Source organism: Peromyscus maniculatus, chromosome 5, assembly GCF_049852395.1.
Source record: "Peromyscus maniculatus bairdii isolate BWxNUB_F1_BW_parent chromosome 5, HU_Pman_BW_mat_3.1, whole genome shotgun sequence".
In the NCBI taxonomy this organism is placed as follows: Eukaryota; Metazoa; Chordata; class Mammalia; order Rodentia; family Cricetidae; genus Peromyscus; species Peromyscus maniculatus.
The window spans coordinates 59,542,719-59,563,190 of record NC_134856.1 but is presented as its reverse complement, the minus strand read 5'-3'; the positions used below and the strand labels follow the sequence as shown (position 1 = coordinate 59,563,190).

Here is a 20,472-nt window from a genome sequence, read left to right as displayed (position 1 = left end):
ACTTCTTCCTAACTGTATATCCTATCATGGGACTGCCAAAGGTCTGTGTCATGAAGCTTACTTTTTATTCCTTCAGGCCTTGGGACCAATTCCAGGTCCTCACACATGGTAGGCAAGTGCTCTACCACAGCCCAGGTACAACAACAGCCCCAGTCTGAAGTAGCTGAAACAGGCTTCTTGCTCCTGTTCTGACCACACGAGATACACAATGACGAGAGTTTGGCTTCAAAATACTTGTTCACTGAGGAGACTCTATACCAGTAGTTCTCAACCTGTGGGTCCTGACCCCTGGAGGCAGAGTGGGAGGTGGTGTTGGAAGACTCTTTCACAGAGGTTGAATATCAGATATTTACATTATGACTCATAGCAGTAACAAAATTACAGTTATGAAGTAGCAATGAGATAATTTTATGGTTGGGGTCACAAGATGAACTGTATTAAAGGGTTGCAGCATCAAGAAGATTGAGAACCACTGCTCTAGACACACACACACACACACACACACACACACATACACACATACACCCCTACCTTCTGACCACATAAGATATAATTAGGAGTTTGGCTTCAGCTTTATCACTGGGATACTCATTCAATAAGGAGCTCTGTCCCTCTCCACCCATACATGTGCATGAACACACTAAATTACCCTATGCTCTTTTCTGTAATTCATCAATCTAGGAAATGCAGTCTGAGGTCAAGCCAAACCTGGACTAGAGTACGTTCTTAATTTTGTGACGTGTGGATTCCCCGGAAACTTGCACTGATCTAATCTTGAGGGCAAGAGGGAGGAACGCGTGGCACTGCACACTTCCTGAAGGACACATTCCTGTGTCGCTGGCTCTGGGGCCTCAGTGCCATTCCGCACCTTGACCCCATTAGCACGTGGTACTTACACCTTCTTCTTTTCTACCACGCCGAGTCTCACAAAAGCTGCTAAGGCATTTTTCTGCAGCTCAGAAGACAACGCATCGTAACACTGAGAGGCACCTGCAAAGAGGGGAAGAGGGCGGGCAATCATTCCTATTCTCGGCTGAGAAGCCACCACCCACAGAGACGTGCCTGACCTCGATCCAGAAGCTGACTGGTGAACTTCCTAGCTGCAACCAAGTACTGTCTCTCAGTGAAGCAGGCCTCTTCTTCATGCAAGAGGTATTTGGAAAGTATCTGATTTCAAGACGGAGAATGGAAGGAACAGAGAAAAGGAGATTGCCAAAAATAAGAACACATTGAACACACCGCCCTCCTTAAGAACACCACCCTCCACGGTCTGCAACTTCTAACATAGATAGCTCTTTTGATTCCAGCAGCTCTTACAATTAGAAAAGGACAGTTTGAAATGACATTTGGTAAGAGTTTAATTTCTCATCTCAGCTGACTGCAAGACAATCACTTCCAGTTTGGGCTGCCTGGGGAGAGAGGACCTACTGTCTTTGACTCTGCCCTTCTTTCTGAGTGCACAGAGTGCAGGTCCTCAAGCGCTGGCTGATTTCCAGTTTATCAAGTACTCATTCCATGCTAGACTGTGGGAGGATGTGGACACCTCTGGGATTACAGTTACCACGATCCACCACCATCACAGGTGCTCAGAGCCAGGGGATAAGCAAAGTGCTGAGAGACACAGATGCCTCTTTTCTGAAAGGCTGACATACCCCACCATTTCAAATTCCCTCCCTCCCTGAAATCCTGCCACAGCGTCCAAACCCAGTTCTGTGCCCTCTCCTGGTTTGTCGGAACAGGATCCTGCTCTTGTTCTCCCCAGAAGCAGAATGAGTGTTCAGTAACATTAAAGGAGAAGGCATTCAAGTCTTGTGCTCACTTAGCGACCACTATGTATCAACACGGAGCCATACAAAGAACACAGGAAGACACAGCATGACTGTAGTTCTGAGGCAATCATGGGCTCACAGGGGTGCTACCCTCAGCCTATGATAGGCCCAGCTCCTCCTGCTTGTCCCTAAGTAGATATGGAACTTAGCTCTCTAGGTCCACTATTCACCTGCACATGCTCACTCTTCACACCATAAATAATTTCAGGAAGAAAGTCTTACAATACTGACATGGGGGTATGCAGGATTTGCAAACTTCACATACCTGGTATGATTCCACAAAAGGTTGAAAGAGCCCTACAAGAAATTCTAGCACAGCATTCCCTTTGTCTGTGATGATGATGTCCTTCCCAGTCATCTGTACAGCCTCAGTTCTACACAGCAAGTAACAGCCTTCCTCGAAGTCCTAGACAGGGGAAGGGGAGGACACATGGACATGCTGGTCTGTGTACCCTCAGCATCTCTAGTCCTGCAGCTCCCCAGAGCCGCCTGACTATGCACTGAAGCCGGGAGCATTTGGTCCAACACTCAAGAGCCAAAGCTCAAACATGTAAACATACAGTGTTTGTGAAACAGTGGCCCAGGACAGACACAGACACACACACACACACACACACCAGATGTTCTTCACTTGGCACTGCAACACTTCCTTAAATTTAATAGCAACTCCAGAAAATAGCCACAAGTGGACTTAGACTCAAACCCTGCCAGCCCTCACTTCTCCCACCCCAACTGCCAGAGCACAGGGAAAGCCTCTCCTTAGCATGGCACACAGAAACCTAGAGCACCTTCTGTCTGCCTCTGCCCACACCAGCAAACCCACAGACCACACAGCTGTCCCACTGCCAGGCAGGCCACTCTCAGAGGAAATATGCTGCTGTGCTGAAGCATGCTGGAGATCCTCATCTGTCACTTCTGGAACATGCATTGTGGCATGCCTGCTCTGAGCTGTCAGAACTTACCCTGAGTGTGTTTCCTGGAAGGAAGATGAACTCATCTGAAAACACGTTGCGTAGGAAGGAAAAGCAACTGAAGACATCCTCTGGAAAGAACCCATTTTACAACATTAAGACATTGCTTTTGACTCTGTAGCCCTTCAGATGTGTGTGTGTGCAACAAGGAGATAACTGAGTCCTTAGAGGAAGTGAAGGCAACCCTAGTTTATCCCAAGGACAGACTACAGGCCAGCAGAGTTTAAAAGGGCTGAATATAAATTAAACAAGGCCTCAAAACCCTCAGTCTACAAATGGGCATGATGTCACCATCCTTAGACGTTCCTCAGAAGAGGGACTTCCTTCTGAGCAAAGAAGGAAGGGACCTGATTTCCCAGCTTCTCCCTATTTTTTTTTTTTGTCTTACAATAGGGTCAGAGCAGCTTTATTTATTAACCAATGGGAGCAACATATATTCACAGCATACAAAAAGACTATCCCACAGCACTTCCCCTTTTCTGTTACCATTTCTTCACTGTGACTTAGTGCTCTGTGTGAAAGCCTGGGTCAATCACCAGACACACACACACACATACACACACACACACACACACACACACACACACACACACACAAACATACACACACACACTTAGCACTCTGTGTGAAAGCCTGAGTCAATCACTAGACACACATACACACAAAGACCACAGTGTGTCCCTGAGACCAACTGAAGAAGTTTCTCTGGGGTGGGGCCCCATGGTCCTCAGGCAGACCTGGGTAGACCCAGCCTGCATAACTCATTTCAACTCGCTGTGATCTGATACCACTGTGCTGTACAGTGATGGTGGTGGTGTCCTATCTGCCTCTGCTAGGGTGTCACAGCAGAAACTACATCAGACCAGCACCTGGACAATGGTGTTCCCAGTGCAGAGCCTCTCTAGGAATTACAGAACTCTCTGGACCTAATTGCCCTTATTTATAAAAGGCACAGCTGGTGTTAGTTTATTGTATGTTTAAGGATACATGCATGCCACAAACACGCATATGGGGAATCAGAGGGCAAGTTTCAGGAGTTGGTTCTTGATTTCCACCTCACTGTAGGCAGAGCCTCTCGACTGCTGCTAAGCTGAACCCTCAAGTATAGCTGGTACACAAGGCAGGGGCAGGTCTCCGCTCTCTGCCTCCCGCCTCCCTGTGGAATGCTGGGATTTCATATAGACGCTACCACCCCTAGCTTTTTCCGTGAGTTCTAAGAATCTCAACTCAGCAAGCAAGCTTGCCTAGCAAACATTTATCCACTAAGCCATCTTCCTAGCCCAAAAGTACAGTACTGATTAGGAAGTCATTAGGTCTTTCCAGTTCTGAAGTTGTATTTTTCTCTTAAGGATTTATTTTCATTTTATTCATATGTACGCATGTGCAGGGGCCCATGGAGAGCAGAAGAGGATGTCAGAGCTCCTGGAGCTATAGTTGAGGCAGTTGTAATCTGTCTAACATTCGTGCTGGGAAACTAACTTGGCTCCTCTGACAGAACAGACACATTCTTAACCACTGAACTATCTCTTTTGGTTGTTTTGAAACTGTTTTGCTCCATAGTCCAGGCTGGCCCTAAACTCCTGGAAGCTCCTCCTGCCTCAACCTGAGTATTTGGGGCTAAGCCACTTGATGCGATACTTTCCCACTCTGGACCCGTAAGCGGGCAGGGCACCCTCCTTTATTATAACAGGGGGGCTGCACTTAACAGGGCTTCAACACTGCTCCCTTTCTGGAACCAGGGGGCCTGGCCTCTTCGGAAATTCAAGGCCATGCTCCAAGAAAATTACCTTTCCTGAACCCAGGCGTCATGTGCAAGGCTACAGCTACTAAGGACGGACGGACAAAAACGTTGAGCAGCTGGTTCTTGTAGGCCGAGCACATGAGGAGGGTGGTGTGTTGGAACACAAGTCCATTGACCATTTCTGAGCTGCCAGAGTTCACTTTCAGAACCACCCGGTCTTTGACAAGGCTGGCCAGGTTGGAGTGCAGGAGGATGCTGGATTGGATCACTTCCTCAGGAAGCTGGTTATCTACAGAGAGCAGCAGAGTGAACTCAATGAGAAGGCAGCCTCCAATTCCACCATGCTTCCCAGAACCTGCAGGCTCCAAGGCAGCAGACTTCTGTGGTCTAACACCGCCCCCCCTTCTGTTCCCGAACTGAAAAGCCAGCTTTCTAACACGCCGCACTATCGGAAGGTCACGTGTCAGCTCCTGCCCCACCACTACTTCCTCATCCCGGAGCCAAGCTTCATCTGTCCTCAGCTTCTGGAGATCTCCTTTCCAAAGCCACAACTCCAAAATCCCCGAGGCCAAGTTCTTCCCCACGTCTTCTCAGGACCTGGGCTGTCCACAGCACTCAGGCTTATTCCACTGACCGCAGCACTAGCTCACCATCACACAGTGCCCTATCCTACCAGAACCGGGAGAGACCCAGGTCAGCTTGTCCACTTCTGTGAACTGGGAGGTGCTTGGCTAAAAATCATGACCTGGTCTTTCAGTGATTACACTCTAGCTGCAATGTCTGTGATTTTCAATTTATACTAAGTACTGTGAAAGGCTCCCACCCCCAAGCCCCTAAATTCACAGCACAGTATCCATAACTGCAATGAGGGGTGTGTATGTGCACGCTCTTGACATGGTGTGTACACAGAGGTCAGGGGACAATTCTAAGACTTGGTTTTTGTCTTCCCACTTTGTTTTGAGGCAGGGTCTCTACACTTTCAGTGTATGAGTATTTTGCCTGTATATAAGCATACCACATGGGTGCAGTACCTGATGAGGCTAGAAGAGAGGGTGTGATCCCTTGGAACTGGAGTTACAGATGGCTGAAAGCCACCACGTGGGTGCTGGGACCTGAACTGGATCCTCTGTGAGAGCATCAAGGGCTCTTCAGCACTGAGCACACTTCCAGCCCCAGGTTTCTTTTCTACACTTACTCTGCACTGTGTACTCCAAGTGCTCCCAAGTGCTGAGCATTCTTCCCGCTGCCTGGCCCGTGAGCAATTCTCCTGTCTCCTCCTCCTCCTCTCATCTGGATGGGAAGCATGCTGGGACTGCAGATGCACATGACCATGCCCAGTTGTTGACCTGGTTCTGGGAACTAAATCCAAGTTGTGCCAGGCTTGTGTGGCACACACCTTTAGTCACTGAACCTCCCTGGTCCTCCAGTGAAGTTTTTACTGAGCTGTTCCTCTTCTTTTTTTTCTTTTTCTTCTTTCTTTTTGAGACAGGGTCTCTCTGTGTAGCACTGGCTATCCTGAAACTTTCAATGTGGACTAGGCTGGCTGGAACTCACAGAGATCTGCTTGCCCTTGTCTTCTGGAATGCTAGGATTAAAAGGTATGCACCACTACACCTAGCTTTTTCTTCTTCTTCTTTTTTTCTTTTCTTTTGATTTTTCAAGACAGGGTTTCTCTGTGTAGCTTTGGTGCCTTTCCTGGAACTCACTCTGCAGCCCAGGCTGGCCTCAAACTCACAGAGATCTGCCTGCCTCTGTCTCCTGCGTGCTACGATTAAAGGCACCACCACCCGGCTTTATTTTATTTTATTTTATTTTTTAAGACAGGGTTTCTCTGTGTAGCCCTAGCTGTTCTGGAACTTGCAAAGATCCACTTGCCTCTTTCTCCCAAGTGCTGGGGATTAAAGGCGTGCACCACCACTACCCAGCTCTTCTTCTTCTTTTTTTTTTTTTTTTTGTTAAATAAAGACATGGTCTCATGTAGCCGTGGCTGCCCTTGGACTCTTGATGTTCTGCTTCCACCTCCTGAGTGCTGAGGTGATGGGCATGCTTGCTCACTGAATTAGTATTAGAGAGCTAGGGAAAGCCCTTAGCTGCATACTAGAAAGCAGCCAGGCTACAAACACAATGAGTTTTAAAGAGGACTGAGGCTGCAGCTCAGTGTACAGAGCATATACAAAGCCTTAGGTTCAGTTTCCTGTACTGAAAACAACAAAACCAACCCTGGGGCTGGTGAAATGGATGGTTCAGTGGGTAACGGCTCTTGCCACACAAGCTCAGTCAACTTGAGCTCAGTCCCTGGAACATACATAAAGGTGATGGGAGAGAACTGACTCCACAAGGCTGTACTCTGACCTCAACACCTCCCATCTCCCAACAACAGTTTTAAAAGCAACTAGATACATTGTAGCAAACAGTACACTCGCTGGGTTTGTCTGTACTCCTGACACAGGAGAACGGCTCCAAGTCTGGGATGAGCCTGGGCTATAGAGTGAATTTTAGGCCAGGTTGGGCTGTACAGTGAGACCCTGCCTCTCAGTCAGTCAAGCAGAACCTGCATTTGATTCCTAGAATCCACATAAAAGTCTGAGGAAGTAAAACACACCTGTAATCCCAGCTGAGGCTACAGGGGAGGCAAGGATAAGAAAATCTTCAGGGCTTGCTGGCTAGCCAGCCTAGCCAAATTGGCCAGCTCCACATTCTGAAAGACCTTGGCTCAAAAACTGAAGCAAAGGTGAAAACACCTGTCATCAACCTCTGGCCTCCACAGGCTCATGCATACCATACATGGGTAAGCACACACAAACCCCTCCAAACTTTAATTAAAAAGAAGTGGATGTGGAGGGGAAGGACTCACATCATTATTCTCTGTCTGGAGCTGCCAAGGAAATTATAGCACTGCAGTCCTAGAGGGTTAGGCTCCAGAGTGAGCCAACACACGGGCAATCACTCTCGAGGAGATCCCTCACGGGGTCTCAGGTTAGGAAAGGAAAGGCTAGTCTACGAACCACGTGCCTCCCATAGACATACCAGGCCAAAGCAGGAACCCTCCAAACACCTGGGTTACGCCCTTCAGCCACAGAGTCTTCTCCACCAGGGTGTCCAGGTCCATGGATAACTGGTTTTGAAGTAGAATGGCAACTACCAGAAGCCATGGGTTCAGAACCAGGTTTTCAATTTGCAGAAGCTGCATCCTGTAGGCGACTTCAGTGACAAAGGCATGTACATCCTCTGGCTGCTTCTGAGGGATGCATCTGAAAGGAGGGGCGCAGAAGAGCGACAGCTCAGCTACCCACACGCGGGTGGCCAGGGCCCCACCAGAAGGCGCGCCATGCTTCTGCCAACCAAATTCTCTCAGACCACATACCAGCAGCATTCCCTAGCTTCACAGTGTGACCTGCCCATGACTCCAAAGTATACAGTTGAAATAAAAAATTTAAAAAATTTAAAAAAATTAAAAAAAAAAAAAAGCAAGCAAAGCCCCTCTTTTTTACTTTAAAAACAGAACATATCATTGTCACAAGCACAGCTGCTTGGACCATGGGTCTGCACTCCAAGAGCCACGTGGGCAGCATCTCCGCTGCCCATTCTGGTAGCAGAAATGTGCAGGGGTTCCATAAAGCTATGGAAGAAGGTAGTTCAAGGGGAGGTGACAGCCAAGAGGCTGCCCTGCACTGGAGTAACTGGCCAGGGCTCTGTGGCAGTGAATGACTAACATCTGCTTCTGGAGGAACAAGCGAGGCTGCTGGCCACGCACCTCACTGCCAGGGCCCTGTGAGAGCTACAGTGCCACTTGAGGGGCTAACTGGGAATAGGGTATGTCTGCTTTACTTCCCGCAGGGACTCCCTGAAGTTAAGAAAACACAAATGCCTGGGCTGGTGAGATGGCTTAGTGGATAAGGAGGCTTGCTGCCAAGCCTGGCAACCTGTATGCACCCACAAACATACAAAATAAATCAATTAATCTAACTGAAAGAAAAATACAAACACAGATGCTTATCTGTGCCCTGAACGCTTAGAGAACCCAGTGTGTCTGAGAACAGGGGCACTGTCCTGCTCACTGCTGCAGACCCTGGACTTCTTCCTAGGGTATAAAGCAGTGCTCTGGACACACTGGCCGCCCTGTGGTCATGTCCACCATCCCTGTGTGTGAGCTTCTGAACAATGGTGCTATTTCTCCTCACTGTTAAGCTGGAGCCCGGGGGGATGACCAATCATCTGGCTACACACTGACACACACAGCGTACAGCTTATCTTTTTTTGTTTTATGGGTGAGCACTTTGGGGGAGGGGTATAGCAAACAGTTCTCTATTTGTTTGCTATTTCAGACAGGGTCTCAAGTAAACCAGGCTGATCTCAAACTTGCTGTGTAGCGGAAGATAACCTTGGATTCCTGATCCTCCTGCCTCCACCTCCTGAGGGCTGGTATTACAGACATGCCCCACCATGCTGGCTTCAAGCATGAGGTTCTTTAATTGAAGCTTTCCAATGATGAACATGTAATTGCCAGGGCTTCCCTGGCAATTTGCTGGGAGAGCTCAGGCAAGCCAAAGTTTGGTCTCAGAGGCCGTCAACTCAAGAGTCCCGATTCACACTTGTGAGTTTTACTTCTCATTTCTGTGTCAGGTATTAAAACACAGGCCTTGCACCTTGGCACCAAGTTATAGGGGTTCCGACTGAGCCGCCCTGCAGCTAGAGAGCGCAGTGACACAGGGTCTCCAAAGTACACATGGATGCTTCCAAAGTTCTCAGAGAGAATCCGTCTAGCTTTCAACAGCCCCTGGTGGCATCACAAGAGGGAGAAAGAAAACAGGAGTACATCTGCAAATTAGTGGATGTGTAAGCCAGGGTCTTCTCTACACTCAAAGAAAATCAAGTTTGGCTATCTTCACTTACACTGGTGGATTCCTTTGGCTTAGGAATTCCTAGGAGCTCATAGGCATAAAGAGTTTCTTCCAATATTTTATCATAACTGATGCTAATTGGGACAAAGTAGGTATCAAAAACTTCTCTTTTAAAAAATGGTTCCATCACAATATTCAGGAGACCTGTAAGCACAGGGAGAAATATTTTACCATGGACACTGAAGAGCAGGGCACACAAGGACTCAAAAATAATATATCAATCTCCCTCCTTCCTTCTACACTGTACCTATAGCCTCCCACCTGTGGGATTTAGAAGGTGAATCCTAAATCTGTCTCCAACATCTCCCATTCTTGCTCAAGAATAAAATCTGTCATTGCCCAGCTGGTGGTCAGTCTTGTTACTGATCCCACAATGAAAGGAGAAATAACCCAGTCAGGAAGTCAAACCAGCATCATATACAGCCAGCCTTCCTTCCACACCATCTGAGCTATTGCCTCTCACGAACTCACCCAAAACTGACAGAAACTGGGCATAGCAGTTCACACTTATCATCTCAGCACTCAGGAAGTTTAGGCAGGAGGATGGCAGCAAGTCTGAGGCCAGCTGAAGCTACACAGTGAGTTCCAGGCCAGCATGGGCTACTGACTGAGAAACAAATCAAACCATATACATATATACATGAAGGTTACAACTACAATCCATTTTCCAGGGGAGCCCCAAACTCCCCTAATGATGACAGGCTGGGTCTGCTCTTGCTATCTGTGCCCAGTGCTCTGATTCTCTATGCTTCTGCCCAATCCCATTCCCAGGCAGGGGGAAAAAAAAGATATCCAAAGTGTCCAAAAACAGCTACACTGAAGGAAACAGTTCTATTTACAAAGAAAACAGTATCTTGTCAAAGAAGTATCAAGTTCTATTTGGCAGCCAGAGTTCACCACACCTGAGGTCTGGGGCTTTTTTATAGGCTTCTAATATACAAGGGACCTACCAAATTTAGGAGACAAGGTCTTGGCAGAGCGACTCCTTGTCCCTTCGAGGAAAAATTCAACAGGAGCATAACCATTCTTTAAAAGAGAACACAACAAATACACAAAACCCATTGTCTACTCTCAAAATAACACAGGCCTCTTTTGTGTCCTGCCCCCACCCCCACCCGTGTGTGTGTGTGTGTGTGTGTGTGTGTGTGTGTGTGTGTGTACACTCTGGGACTGAATCCATGACCTCTCATTTCCTAGGCAAGCACTCTACCACTAAGCAAGCACTCGACCACTAAAACACATCCCCAGCCTAAGAAATGGCTTCTTCTGACTCCTTATCCCAAGTGCCCTCTGCCCTTTGAACAAACACCACTCACAGCAACATTTTAACAAGGACGCCTCTCAGATGAGGGCCCACTGGGAGTTGGGATGCTCCTTGAGGGGAAAGACAGCTAGGGGTCTATTCAGAAGTGAGGAGCAAGACAGTTGCTCTGCAGCTCCGGTCCCTGGAGCGCCTGCATTTACCCGTAGCATGGTCTTCACATATTCAGAGAATACGGCCCAGTACAGTTTATTTCCGCCAAAGGTGCGCCGCATGAAGAAGGCCCCAGACATCCTGAGTAGCTCACCGACCAATTTCATTCCCAGGAAGTCTAAAACACAAGGTAGGGGCAATAAGGCAGCAAAGATCTAAATGTAAACACTCTTGAGAAGTTCATGAACAAGACATGTGCCTTGTGACAGCAATAGTTATACTTGTGAGATTAACTCCAGAAGAAGAGCAGAAGGGTGCTGGGGAGAGGGCTCAGTGTCAAGTGTCGGCCACACAAGCATGAGGACCTGAACTCATTCCCAGCACCCACGAGACAAGCAGAGCATGGCAGTGCACTCCTCCAGTGCACTCCAATGCCGGGAGGAAACCAGTGACAAGATCTCTAGAACTCACTGGCCAGTCAGTCTACCCAAATCAGTGAGCCTGTCCAGATTCAGTGGGACCCTGTCTCTAGAGATAAGGTAACCAATAGAAGAAGACATTCAATGTCAACCTCTGCTCTACATCCCTCGCCCCATGCTCACACATATGCACAAACATGCACATATATATGTGTGTATCCTCACACATGTACACACAATCATACAACACATACACACAAAAATAAAAATGAAAACAAAGGCCATCTAGTAGGATTATGTAAGGGACTGTGAGCCAGATACCTGCTGGGAGGAGACCTTGTACCTCTTTTGTCACCATGGTATTTACAAGCCATCGGGGACACAATGGCAGACAACATGACAAGAACGTCAGAAGGCCAATCTCCTCAGCCATGCTCTGACATGATGTTGCTGAATGTGAATAAATATTCTGAATTTGAGTAATGACAAAAGAATAGCCTTTTTTAGGAATTAGCTTTATCTATTAATCTTGGATCAATAATTTGTTTTTGAGTGGCCAACTGCAATAAAATATTTTTAGATAAAAAGTTTACCTGAATTAGAGTTGTGTATTTGGAACAAATACATATTAATGGGCAGAACATGGAGTTAAGGAAATTTAAAGAGGAAACTTTTTTCTTAGGTATACAATAAACAGTTGGTTTGCTAAGCCTTGAGTGATAAGGAGTACGTGTAAAAAGTCAATTACCACAGGGGGTTATGTCTACCAGAGTTGCTCCATGCCTGACACTTGGGAACTTGTCCTTATGTGTTTTATTTGCAGGGGTAGCTAGTCTGTTTTGAATTTGTTCTTAAGTCTAAAATTAGCTGTCTTTGTGACTGAGAATACTGTTACTTTCCTATGTTAGTTATGAAAAATATCCTAGTATTATTTCTATTAATAAAAATTATAAAGCTTAAGCAAAAGTCATCTTCCTGACCATCCACAGCTATAAATATGCCCAAAGATGAAATTTTTTCATGAGATAAACACAAGCAATGGGAAAAATACCCATAGCAGTTTTTAGGGTAGAAATGTAATGGCACATGAGAGAAATTACAGACAGAAGAAACCAATTTTCAGTCTATGGTCCTGTAAGTCTTGCTGAGGAGATTCTTCCATCAGAGGGTTACTCTTCTGATGGGTTAACACCTGAACTATTAATTGCCATCTGTTGTATATTCCCACGGCCTCCAGCAGTTTATGATCACAGTGTTTATCACAGCTTACAAACCCTAACTAATGTATGTACTCCCATGTCCACAGCACTTGTGGAAACAGCATCCATAACAGAGGGGCTTGTCTAGCATGCCTGAGGCCTGGGGTTCTATTTCCAGCATCAAAATAAATAAGTAAATATTTTTAAATCTCACATTCATAACAGTGTGTCCTAGCTGGTTTTGTGTCAACTTGACACAAGCTAGAGTCATTTGAAAGGAAGGAACCTCAATTGAGAAAATGCCTCCATAAGATCCAGCTTTAAGGTATTTTCTTAATTAGTTATTAATGTGGGAGGGTCCAGCCCATTGTGGATGGTGCCATCCCTGGGCTGGTTGTCCTGGATTCTATAAGAAAGCAGGCTGAGCAAAGCCAGGGAAGCAAGCTAGTAAGCAGCAGCCCTCCATGGCCTCTGCATCAGCTCCTGCCTCCAGATTCCTGCCCTGTTTGAGTTCCTTCCCTTACTGCTTTTGATAATGAACTGTTACATGGAACTGGGAACAAAATAAACCCTTTCCTCCCCAACTTTTTTTTTTTCATCATAGCAACAGTAACCCTAACTAAGACACAGTGAGGAAAGGCAGCACCAATTTACTTCAGAGAGGAGGGTGGGCATCGAAGACACTCTACATGGAGTGTCTTCTTCTTGGCAAAAATAGCCATTTGGGCAAGAAACTGTTCCTGCCTGGACTGCTTGATCGACTGGACATGCAGAACCCATAGGAAGGTGACCACTGAACTTTGCTTGGCAAAATGGTCCTTCAGGTTCTTGCTTCGCAGAGGAAACTGCCAGACATTCTACAGGACACAGAGAAAAGTGACTGAGAGACTCTAGGCCTGTGGGCTAAAGACAGATGCCCCAACTTCATAGAGAAACTTTGGATAACTGTCCAGGCTGCCAGCTGTCTCTGTCTACTCTCGCAAGACTCCCGAAAGTTGCTTGTGTCCTTCTCCCGTTTCTCAGGTAATATTTTATTCTTCTGAGGTCTTTGACGTAGTTCACTAGATAGTTATAATTTCGAGTTATGATAAGAGATGTTAGATATGAAACCTTAGACTCACAAATATAAGATAGATAGGATATCTTCTTTAATTTTACCAAATACAAATAGACTAGATATTATAAATAGGCTAAATATTGTTAACTCTAATTCTTGCTTGATAATTGTTTTGTTATATATAATTTTACTGTGTTAAAGTTAAAACCTTCCTTTTTGAAAAAAAAAAGAAAAAGGGGAAGATGCTGTGGATGATTGATTGATAAATAAAACGCTGATTGGCCAGTAGCCAGACAGGAAGTATAGGCAGGACAAAGAGAGAGGAGAGGTCTGGGAAGTGGAAGGCTGAGGCAGAGAGACGCTGCCAACAACCTCCATGAGAAGATGTTAAGATACCAGTAAGCCACGAGCCACATGGCAATTTATAGATTAATAGAAATGGGTTAATTTAAGATATAAGATCAGCTAGCTAGAAGCCTGAGCCATTAGGCCAAACAGTTTAAATAATATAAATGTCTGTGTGTTTATTTTATACACGGGCTGCAGGACTGCGAGGGCTTGGCAGGACCTGGAGAGAAACTCTCCAGCTACAGTTACCTGAAATAACCAAATGACAGAAGCAAATAAAGTGTCCACAGACAGGTTAAAGGATAAAATTAATGTGGTACGTCCATACAGTGGATTATTACTCAGCCTTAAAAGGGAAGGGAATCCAGATACAAGCTATAACATTGAAGTCATTATGCTAAATGAAATCAGTCAGTCACAGAAGGGTGCATACTGGCAATTTCGAGTATATGAAGTATCCAGAGAGTGGCTGCAGAGGCAGGGAGTGGAACAGTGGCTGCCTCTGGTAGGAGAAAAGCAAAGCACAGTCTCTGGTTAGTAAGTGTCAGTTTTGCAAGACGCAAAGGGTTCTGGGACAGACTGGAACAATGGAGGTGCAACAATAGGAATGCGCCCCGTGCCTCTAAGATTGCACTTAAACAAGTCAAGACTTCACGTTACATGTATTTTACAAAAACTGAGCATTTTTTTTAAAGCCCTTATCTATTTGTGATCTAGAATGATCACTTGGACTATATTATCAAACTTTTAAAAAGCAGGAAATATGACAAGGTGGGACAGCCTCTCTTTTCAAATCTAAACCAAAGAACCCATGTGCACAGAGGCCTCTCCATGTCTGCTCAGTCATGGGATTACAACACAGGGTCCAAATTGGGCCACCACACCATGGGAGACAGGAGCCCAGGAAAGCTGCTCTTGGTGCCCTTCCCATTCTTTGGTACTCTGAAGAATGCCAAGTCTGTAGTTTAAAAACGTGGAGGAAGACTATGCACGCACCCATTCCTGCTGCAATAACTGGCACAGGGAGATCATAGTTGTACAGAACAAAAGACAGCATGAGGAAGTCAATGTAGCTCCGATGACTGGGCAGCAGGACTACAGGGTGCTCCTGGACAGCTCGTTGTAGCTTGAAAAACAAAAGTCAGATTTTCAAGAATTTCAGTTGTCATGTCACTAAAATCACAGCTTAAATCAGAAAACAGAAAGGTAAATCATGGCTGAGCACGGTAGCTCACACCTGCAATCCCAGAACCTGAGAGGCTGAGGTAGCGCAGGCCTGTTACCTCAGCATTTGGGACATTTGGGAGATGAGGTGGAAGGGTCACAAACTCAAGGTCACCTTGGCTATATGAGGAGTTCAAGAGATCTAGCTCATATGAGCTAGAAATCCTGTCAATAAATAAGTTAAATAAAGACATCTAAGGAAGCAGGGAAGCAACACAGAGTAAAACCAGGGCAAGTGATGAGCTGGCAGTAAGGTCACATGTGTTATAACCAAGTTAATTGACCTTGACCACCATATCCTAAGAGAACATGTGTTTATAGGAAAACCACACCAGTATAGGAGATGGTAAAGGAAATGTTGGAGAGGAATCTGTATGAGTGCAGATAAAAATTCCTTCTATTACTTTTGTAACCTGTAAACATGTGACACAAATGGTCTAGAAGTCTTACTCGACTAACTTGGAAGCCTGTAAGTCTGACATTAAGGAAGGACAAGCTGCTGACAGCATGTCTCCTGGGCCCACAGTGGATGCCTCATAACCGCCGCCCCCATCCCTCAGCATTCAGTCCAAGTGGGATGTCTCAGAATCAACTATACCAGAGGACAGGAATGTCTGTACCAGTGATCCTCACCTTTTGAATGCCTTCTTCATTCACACACACCTTTGAGAAAATCTGTTTAAAGATTTTGCTCAGGACAAAGGCAAAGAACCGGATGGCTCCCATACGAAGTTTGTGGCTCATTTCCTCCAAGATTGCAGTGGCCTCCTCTCGGAGGGTGTCGACAGATGTAAGGGACTCCCTGGAAAGCTGAAAGGAAGGCAGAGCAGGGATGAATTCTGAAAAACAGAAACCAGAGCTCCTTTCACTCAAACCAATGTGAATAATTCCAAACTGACCCTCTGATGTAACTCTAAAAGACAGTGGGTGCTCTTCTTGACTAGATCTAACCCAACTCACTAACACAGTAAATGATGTTAAGTCATTCTCTTTCCTGCTTTAGGCGAAGTTTCTCTATGGAGCACAGGCTGGCCTTGAATTCATCATCCTCCTACCCCCACCCCCCACTGATTTCGAGGATTACAGGGGTACACCAATGTGTTCAGTGAAAAATGATACAATTTAAGCAGGTTTAAAGGCTAGAAATTCAAAGAGAATCCACATGGCACCTGAGAAATGGCAACCAAGGTTGACCTTCTCTGGTCTGTGTACAAAGACACACACACACACACACACAGAGTGCAGTATTGCCACATCCCTTATCTACTCCTTATCTGTACTCAGTTGACAGCCCAGGAAGGAGGGGCTGGGTAACAATCACCTCTTACAGTGCTCCTTCCTTTTATTCACTAGATTATCTCAAACAGTGACTCAGCAAACAAAGAGCCTACATTACCAAGTCACCCAAGGACTAAACAGCAGGGGGCAGGGGAGAAAAGAAGAAGCCAGAGGAACTGGAAGGTGTGGATGAAAATAGGGAGATGAGCCAGGCGGTGGTGGCGCACGCCTTTAATCCCAGCACTCAGGAGGCAGAGGCAGGTGGATCTCCGTGAGTTCGAGGCCAGCCTGGGCTACCAAATGAGTTCCAGGAAAGGCACAAAGCTATAGAGAGAAACCCTGTCTCGAAAAACAAAAACAAAAAAAAAAAAAAGGAAATAGGGAGATGAAAGTTCAAGCAAGAAACCCGTACAAAATAAAAAAACACAAACAAACAAAAACTAAAACAAAGCTTTCCTGGGCTAGGCGTGGTCCTTCAAGTCTGAAATCCCTACAGGTGGGAGCTAGAGGCAGAAGGACCCAGAGCTTGAGGCCAACCTGAGCTACAAAATGAGTTCTAGGCAAGTCTGAGAAACTGGCTCATAAACAAAACCAATCCATCAAGAAAAACAACAACAGAGAGTGGGGGATTACTTCTGGAGTTTTAAACCAGGAAGGGAGGAAGATGGGGTCGAGAGAAGAGCAAGAGTTGAGAGTTGGGTCATGGCCCAGCCTTGCTGCATCCATCTCTGTAAAGGGCTCAAGGTATGCTTCTTCACTTATCAGTTCAAAGAGGTTTACTGAATGTCCACCACACCAGAGGCACTGGAGAAGGTCATAGAGAGAAGGACAGAACTGCCAGCCTATAAAAGGAGAGCCCCAATAATTATGCCTAGCATGCAATGCTGCATAATGATAAACAAGCATGCTACTGGCATACGTACTTACTATAGTACACTATTATTCACACACACACCTCCCAACATATGGAGGAAAAAGTCACTCTAAGTCAAGCTGGTGATGCGTCCCTGTAACTCAGCACTGAGAAGGTGGAACAAAAGGACTAAAGATCAATCTGAGCTACAGGAGACTCTGTCTCAAAGTCTCTTCCCATGCACATGGAAAAAAAACCCATATGCATGAGGCTGGAGATGCAGCTCACTTGTAGGGCATTTGCCTACCATGTAAAGAGCCCTGGGCTCCATCCCTAGGGTGGCAAAGAAACCAAATCAAAATAAAACAAGCAGTATGCTGCTTCCCTAGGGACACCCTCAGGTATCAAATATTTAATCAGGACAGACAGAACCATTTTCTTTCTTGCTGATTTAATCTTATGTTTTGTTCAACTTGGATCAATAAGCAGTAAGCTCCACCATATATGCATACTACCTAGCCTAGGGACATGCAAACTGTGCTCCCTAGTTTCATGTAAGGATGCCATGGTACTTCCACATGATGATGCATATCTGAGAACCCAGCCCATCTAACCCAGACATGCCTGACTAGAGTTAACTTACTGCAAAAATGCCTTGGGTCCTCCATAGTACTGTCCCTGAGTGTTAATTGGAGAGATAACTTGTCTTCTGTCATGAAACAGGCCTAACCACAGAGAACTGATAACATCTCCATGATGTGAGAGGCCAAGCAAAGCAAGCAATTAAGGGCATGGGTCAAAGTCTGTATCTACAGTAAAACCAGAACAGTGCTCCTGCATCCATCTGCATGGCACACTCCATTGAGCATCTGAGGGCATGGCACTGTGTGAACAAAACCCAGTCCTTCCACTGGGCTTCCGAGCCCCTGCTGAGCCTCCCTTACCACTGGAGTCTGCTGCATTTCACCACCGTCTCTCTCCTCCGCTGCTCAGACTGAACCACTTTCAACATTTTACGTAAACCTTCTCTTCGACCTCCTGTTCTGAAAACAAACCATGGCTCCCAAAGTGTGGGCTTCTTGAAAAGCTACTGATACAGGAGTGAGACCAGACACAGGATTCCTCAGAGCTTCTCTTGACATTTTGTTTTGCTTTTTTTTTTTTTTTGGTTTTTCGAGACAGGGTTTCTCTGTGTAGCTTTGCGCCTTTCCTGGAACTCACTTGGTAGCCCAGGCTGGCCTCGAACTCACAGAGATCCGCCTGCCTCTGCCTCCCGAGTGCTGGGATTAAAGGCGTGCGCCACCACCGCCCGGCTTTTCTCTTGACATTTTAACGTGGAGGTTTGATGTGATCTGTTCAGCTAAGAACTCTCTTCACCCCCTTCACTAGGAAGACCTGGAGCTTCTGTCAACAACAAAACCTTCCCTACTCTCTACACCAAATTAGCTTTGCTCATAACTACTTAGCACATTCATACCGTGGGCTCTTCCACTGGCAAGCTGTGTCTCATAGTTTACTATGCCACTGGCACCATACTACTTCGTGGACTAGCCTTCCAGTCTTAACAAAATGACAGCACACATTTGAGAGTCATGTAGCTAAATCTAAAAGTACATTTGAGATGATAAAATAAGTTCAGAGAACCAAGAGAAGGACCCTCTTACAGCGGAGGTGGCTGGCTGGGCCTGAAGAACGATGTTCTTACCTGCTTAATGACATAGTGAATCTCTTCAGAGTTGAGAACAATGGACTTGATGTCACTTGGCTTGCAGGGAGTGACTCCCCTATACAAGGTGGGTGTGTAGCACTTCATGGCAAATTTCAAGTCACTGACATGCCTCCTCTCCTCTAAGATGTCTTCAAACTCATCCCACTTTTTGAGCTCTTTCTGTGAAGAAGGAAAAGACAGTGAGGACCCCCTATTGGGAAAGGATGGATTACTAAAGTTTCCCTCCGCCCAAATGTTTACTTCACAACACCCGAGCAAGAGTATTCTAATATTAGATTCCTAGACAGAGAAAAAAAATGTCAACACCATGATCAATAAGTTGATACTAAACTATTATCATTAGATAGTTTTATGTGGTCCCAAATTATTAATATTATACAGGGCTTTATGTAGTCCCAGCTGGCCTCAAACTCTCTATATAGCCCAAAACAACCTTGAACTCCTAATCTTCATCTCCACTGTCCACCTCCCAAGTGCTGAGATTATAGGCTAAGCCACCAGGAATGGGAACCTGTGGTTTGGTTTGGTTTGGTTTGGTTGGACCAGGGACTGAACTAAGGCCTGTTACATGCTTTACAAGCCCTCCACCACTGAGCAGAGGCCCCGGCCTATTGACCAGCGTGTTTCTGATGGCTATCTTTGTAAACTCAGTACTATACTGACAAACTTTTTCATCTGCCTCTATTTCGCTTTAAAAAAAAAAAAATCATTGGGGGCTGGAGAGATGGCTCAGAGGTTAAGAGCACTGACTGCTCTTCCAGAGGTCCTGAGTTCAATTCCCATCAACCACATGGTGGCTCACAACCATCTATAATGAGATCTAGCGCCCTCTTCTGGCCTGCATGCATACATGAAAACAAAACACTGTATACATAATAAATAAATAAATCTTTAAAAAATAAATAAATAAATAAATAAATAAATAAATCATGTATTCGAAGCCTCAAACTTGGGTGTGGTGGTGCAAGCCTATATAGTCCTTGCCTTTCAGAGGTGGGGGAAAACCATCAAGGTTCAAAACCAGCCTAGTCTACCATGAGACTGTCTCAAAACAAAACTATGTCAATAAAATAAGCAGTCTGCTCTACCTCACCACTTGTGCTCAGCTCTTGTGGGTCCAGCTTTTTTCCATCCACCAAGCCCTTGCACTGGCTTCAGAGTACAGGAGTGCTCTTAGAACAGTGCTTTCCTGACCAAGTAATGAGGAGTGGTAATGATAATGATCACAGTGACCGCTGCCAGCTGCTAAGTGCCAGGTCTATTCTGAGAGCTTGACATGGATAAGAACAATCTCCATTACAACCTCTGAGCAGCTGTCTTCACCAGTCCACAGGAAACCCAAGGTTCAGGGTCACCTGCCTCCTGGGAGCAGCACAGACACAGCTTGGTGGCATCTGTGGCTCCTTACACTGATTGCCACACTTGTTTATGGCAACATTAGGCAATCAGCACTGTAGCCCAGAAGTAGCTTCCATATTTTTTTTATTTACACCTACAGAAATATGAGTA

General features: G+C 45.8%; 1 protein-coding gene across 6 annotated transcripts in view; it reads right to left on the bottom strand.

Annotated features, from left to right (window-relative positions):
- The window catches only part of Gnpat (glyceronephosphate O-acyltransferase), a 29,192-nt gene that overhangs the window by 2,174 nt on the left and 6,546 nt on the right, over positions 1-20,472 (bottom strand). For 3 of the 6 annotated variants that reach the window (XM_076572327.1, XM_006992822.4, XM_076572328.1), the window contains exons 2-14: positions 18,940-19,122; positions 15,737-15,913; positions 14,876-15,005; positions 10,907-11,034; positions 10,393-10,468; positions 9,435-9,586; positions 9,188-9,318; positions 7,569-7,792; positions 4,588-4,830; positions 2,792-2,871; positions 2,095-2,235; positions 1,068-1,167; positions 897-990 (exon numbers count right to left, since the gene is read on the bottom strand). In XM_076572327.1, the coding sequence (XP_076428442.1) occupies positions 897-990; positions 1,068-1,167; positions 2,095-2,235; positions 2,792-2,871; positions 4,588-4,830; positions 7,569-7,792; positions 9,188-9,318; positions 9,435-9,586; positions 10,393-10,468; positions 10,907-11,034; positions 14,876-15,005; positions 15,737-15,913; positions 18,940-19,122 (1,859 nt within the window). Of the gene's footprint in view, positions 1-61; positions 991-1,067; positions 1,168-2,094; positions 2,236-2,791; positions 2,872-4,587; positions 4,831-7,568; positions 7,793-9,187; positions 9,319-9,434; positions 9,587-10,392; positions 10,469-10,906; positions 11,035-14,875; positions 15,006-15,736; positions 15,943-18,939; positions 19,123-20,472 lie in introns of all 6 variants that reach the window. The other 3 variants (XM_076572330.1, XM_076572329.1, XR_013051381.1) reach the window with 2 other exon arrangements.